Source organism: Dryas octopetala, chromosome 1, assembly GCF_963921425.1.
Source record: "Dryas octopetala chromosome 1, drDryOcto1.1, whole genome shotgun sequence".
NCBI lineage: Eukaryota > Viridiplantae > Streptophyta > Magnoliopsida > Rosales > Rosaceae > Dryas > Dryas octopetala.
The window spans coordinates 15,705,295-15,709,963 of record NC_141366.1 but is presented as its reverse complement, the minus strand read 5'-3'; the positions used below and the strand labels follow the sequence as shown (position 1 = coordinate 15,709,963).

General features: G+C 38.8%; 1 protein-coding gene across 3 annotated transcripts; it reads right to left on the bottom strand.

Annotated features, from left to right (window-relative positions):
- Positions 1–841: 841 nt before the first annotated feature.
- On the bottom strand, positions 842–4,064 carry LOC147298445 (uncharacterized). Of its 3 annotated transcripts, XM_086256577.1 has the most exons (3): positions 3,529–4,064; positions 2,021–3,206; positions 842–961 (listed from the first exon to the last, which is right to left on the bottom strand). In XM_086256577.1, exons 1-2 carry the CDS (start codon positions 3,874–3,876, stop codon positions 2,034–2,036), a joined length of 1,521 nt encoding a protein of 506 aa, XP_086112703.1. In that variant the 5' UTR covers positions 3,877–4,064; the 3' UTR covers positions 842–961; positions 2,021–2,033. The 3 variants fall into 3 exon arrangements, with proteins under 3 accessions (XP_086112703.1, XP_086112697.1, XP_086112709.1); XM_086256571.1 differs by lacking the exon at positions 842–961 and having other exon boundaries at positions 1,668–3,206; XM_086256583.1 differs by lacking the exon at positions 842–961 and having other exon boundaries at positions 1,668–3,243; positions 3,529–3,648.
- Positions 4,065–4,669: the final 605 nt, after the last annotated feature.

The following is a 4,669-nucleotide window of genomic DNA, read 5'->3' as shown; positions in this document are numbered from 1 at the left end:
ACAAATTTGGGATCCTTAGCCCTACTCGAGTTCCCATACATACTAAGAAACTCATTACATTTGGAATAGTTAGACCTGTCACACAATCAAAATCAAGGCAATGTTCCCACATGGGTGTTTTGTGTAAATCATTACAAGTGATTCCATTCTATGGAAAAATCAAGACGGGTTTGTGAAAGTTGACGATCATATATTCTGCAGAGGTGGGCTAACACCCAGGGGCGGAGCAACATGTGTGCCTAAGGTGGCTCTGGCCCCCAACCCACATGTAGTTCTATACATATATATTTTAGAAAAAATTTTATAATGGCCCCCCCAGGAAAAAAAAATTTCTAGCTCCGCCTCTGCTAACACCGACCACCTTCTCCAGTCCTTAGTCTTGTCTCAGGAATCAGGATGGATTGCCAAGCCCCAAAAACGTCCATGGTGAAGTTGAGCGCGATGTTGTTGTCTACTTTTAGTTTTGTTGCTTATGGGACTTTCGTTACTTTTGTACCTTCTGGGGTAATATTGGCTTCGACTCCTTTGTTGTCTTTAATTGTTTTTTGCTCTATTTGTTTGATGCTTTCATCAATGTTTCTTGGGCCTGGGCGGTCTGAGTTTCTTTTTGGTGCCCTTTGGGCTTTAATGAATATCCTTCGACCAAAAAAAGAAGTCAAATTTAACTTTTCGTTCATGAAATTTTCGTATCAGTACTTAGGTCATGAGAATCAAGGCCGGACCCAAATATTATACAAGGATACATGACACTTGGTCTATATGAGAATGTCTTGATGCATGAAAACAAGAATTTCCAAACTTAAATGTTCAAATGCTAAAACTATATCTGGACTTATTGGCGGAGTTAGAAGAGGGATGGCTGGCTTCAAATTGCTCAAGTAGTCAGTAATGCTTCAAGGGTATGCACTACTTGCCAATTCACTTTAATACCTGAAATTGCTCTTGTTCAATGCACTAGCACCTTTGGATGAGATATATGTAAAAAGATAGCCTGGCATTTTCCTTGTATACAATCCTTGTGTGTTTTTTTCTTCTTCATTTTCTTGAGTAATGCCCAAAATTAGAGGCAGTGTAGCAAAGCTATATGTCTGGATATGGACATTGATTAAACCAGATCATAGTGACATGCTACTCAGCCCTATTCTCAACTCAATACTTCCAACTGTTTATTATATGTTTTGATTTGATTCCAGCTTTTGGTCACTCAAACGTAGCCAGGGACTTTTAGATTTGCCATTAATGCCAAACAACATTCAGCTTAAAAAATCGTTTTAGCTTCTGTTGCATTCAGCAATTTCTGTTGCATTTTAAAAAGATTCAATATCTCATAAAGAATTTCCATGTATAATTATCCAGTTTTAATAAACTGTGTCTTCTTGTCTCTGCTGGTACCATTCGCACTAAATCTGCCTATAGAGCAGGTATTGCCTGTGTTAAAGGTCATTTGATCATCAGGAGTCTCAGGAAATAATGTACGAGAGCAAATGAGCAATAATAATGGTGATGCATAGATGTTAAATAAGATTCTGGAAATGTTTGTCCTACAAATAGTCAAATAATTGACATTGAGGTAGGCTCCCAAGTAATAAATGTAATGGGGGATAAAGCATATTAAGGACTATTTTTTCAAATGCTTTGTGATTTATTTGAGAAACTTACCAAAGAAATACACCAATTACTCCACTTAACATTTATGGTTTACACAGTACAATACACAAAAGAAGCAACCTGGTCATAGAAGCTACGGGTGCCACCACCAACTACATTGTGAAGAACAGAAAGAAGAATGAACTACACAATTAAAAAAAAAAAAAAAAAATCTCTTGCAGAAAAAAGATTACTATTCTTTCTAATAAGTCTCAAGAAGAAGAATTAGCTTCGTTGTCCTATAAGTCTTTTACCGGTGGCTACGCCTCCTGCAGTCATTTACCTGTTGTCCTATAAGTCTCCGCAAGCTGTGTTTAATATGCTAACTTTGCTTTGAGCCTGAGTCTAACAGAAGACTGATCAATATGCTAACCAAGTTATTCCACCTAAGTTTTTGCGCCATCTTTTGACCTGCTCAAACCATTTGCGCCTTCTTTTGACCTGCTCAAACCAGTTGTGCCATCTTTTGAACTGCTCAAACCAGTTGTGGCACTCACAGATCCCGGACTCCCTGGTGAAGACAAAAATGCTCCCAGAGCCTCTAGAAAGAACCTCTTATTAGGGACAATACCATCTTTTTCCATGCTCTTCAGCAGTTTCTCTAGAAGCTCCTTCATGTTAGCTTTAGTGTAAGCCTTGTAAAGAAGTTTATATGTTGATACATTTGGACGTACCCCAATACTATTTCCACTCGCAAAAAGCTTCTCTGCTTCCATGGGCAAACCATTCAAGCAGTAAACATCAAGCATCGCATTGAACGTTGACACCTTTACCTCCGGTCCAGAATCAGCCAACTTGTCAAATATCTCCCTAGCTCGTGAAACACTATCACAGAACCCATACATCATGATAAGACTCTCATATGTTATGAAGCTTGGTCTGTATTTCATATCAGTCATCTTCTTATATACATCTTCCGCTTTCTCTTTAAGTCTTGCCTTCCCATAATTTACGATCATTGAATTAAATGTAGGGAGCGTTGGTTTCTCCCTGGAACGAAGTAAGCTCTTAAATACCTGTTCCATCTTATCAAATTGTTGCTTCTTCCCATATGAATCAATCAGTAGATTAAAGGTGATGATGTCGGGCTTACACTGATTACTTTTCATGCGAGAAAGCACAGATTCCATTTCTCTGATCATCCCATTTTTCCCATATGCATCCATTACACCATTATACGTATAGATATCAGGGGAAGCAATGCTCTCATCAAGATCTTTAAACAAAGCACTAACTTTCTCTACATTTCGAGTTTGGGCAAAAGCTCTCAAAAGAATGTTGTATGTCACAATGTTGGGTTGACACCGTTCCATTCCCTTCATCTTGTCAAAGTACCCGAGAGCTTTGTCCAAAGCCTTTGTTTTGTCCTTGCTGTTGAGGTGAGCCGAGATGAGTGCATTGTAAACAGAAGTATCAGGCCGGCACCCACTATTACGCATCTCAGAGAAGAGCCACATGGCCATCCGGGTTTGGCCTTTCTTTCCCATAACCGAAATCAGTTTCGAATAAACGCCATTATCAGCAACGTACCAGCGCTGTTTTTGCATCCATCTGAACACCTGAGTGTGGGTTATGTAAGTGAAGCTATCTTCCACCCTATCATAATCGCGGCTAGAAAATGCTCACATTGTAACTGATATGTCTAAACTTCAAATTAGTTCTATATTATCAAGTTAACCAAAACCCAACTAACTAACAATCACATATTTTGTCCTTCAAACTTGTGACAAAACTATAATCAAAATTGCCTAATTTCCAAAATAACATATAGCATTCTAATCCACATATATTTTTACACGCAGAATGACTAAGTATGAAAAAACACATCTTTCCAAAGACCCAGAAGCTCAAATTGCACAAAGATTGAAGAAAAGAGCTGACCTCTAAGCACTGAAGCCACTTGTCACACTTCCCAAGCTCTTCGAAAAGCAGAAAGCAATGCTCAGTCCTCACAATCCGAACGTACTTGTTGAGCGTCTTCAACAGGGGCTCTTTGTCACTGAAGCTCCTCATGAGCGTACGAACCACATCATGGGCATCGGAGTCCTCGGTCTTCGTTCCCGTATTTCTTCTGGGTCGGGTCGAAACGCAGGAAATTAGGGTCGTGGGTCGCTTCCGGAGAAGCGCGTGCGGAAGCCATGGCTGGGTGAAGATGTAATTTTGTGAAGAATGATGGGTAAATGGGAATGTGGAGGGTTGGAGAGAGCTGGGTGAGAGAGTTAGGGGCATTGTGGTTTGGTGGGTGTGGGTGAATTTAGATTTTAGAGGGAGAGGAGGTTCTGAAGGAGGAGCATGGTGGACCAACCAGAACAATGATACTCGATGGATTTGAGTTGGGAAGTGGGTCTGTGGCTGGGTTTGGGTTTGAGTTTGGGGTCTGTGAAGTGCGAAAGCAGATGAGAAGAAACAGGGGGAGATCTGACTGTGGTCTACACTGGTTTTTTTTTTTTAATCAAATGATGAGGGGAATTTTTATTTTTTACATATAAGTTTTTTTTTGGGTCAAGTATTTATACAAAGTTTCTATTTATATAAAGTTTAGAAACTTTGTAATCTACCTTCATTTTTCCTTTATATATATATGAAAATTCTCACATCAACGCTCAGGTTGTAAGGACCTGATCCGCACCTGGATACTATATGACAATTCATAATGCTCATTTTAACGTTCTTATACGGCGATACATAATGCGCATCTTATATATATGCATGAAAACATTTTTGTATACAATGAGCATCATGTATCATTGTATAAAGACGTTATGATATAAGATTGGCATTATGTATCGCCATATAGCATTCGAATATAGACTAGATCTTGATGACCCGAATGCTCATGAAAGAAGGCCCCTATGCATATATATATATATATGTATATTTTGTCGATTTTGCCTCAAAATATAAGCTAAACTTGAAATTTGGCATGCTCCAACAATAAAGCTAATTAGTAAGTTTTTATGTAAGCGTAACATCATCATGTGATATTATTAATTTACCAAAACACATGTTAACTGGTTAAGAG

Excerpts from the sequence above, each read along its gene's own strand:
- LOC147298445 (XM_086256577.1), bottom strand. The coding sequence starts at position 3,876 with ATGCCCCTAACTCTCTCACCCAGCTCTCTCCAACCCTCCACATTCCCA. Across the intron at positions 3,207-3,528 it reads AGTGGCTTCAGTGCTTAGAG|GTGTTCAGATGGATGCAAAA; the intron begins GTCAGCTCTTTT and ends ACCCACACTCAG.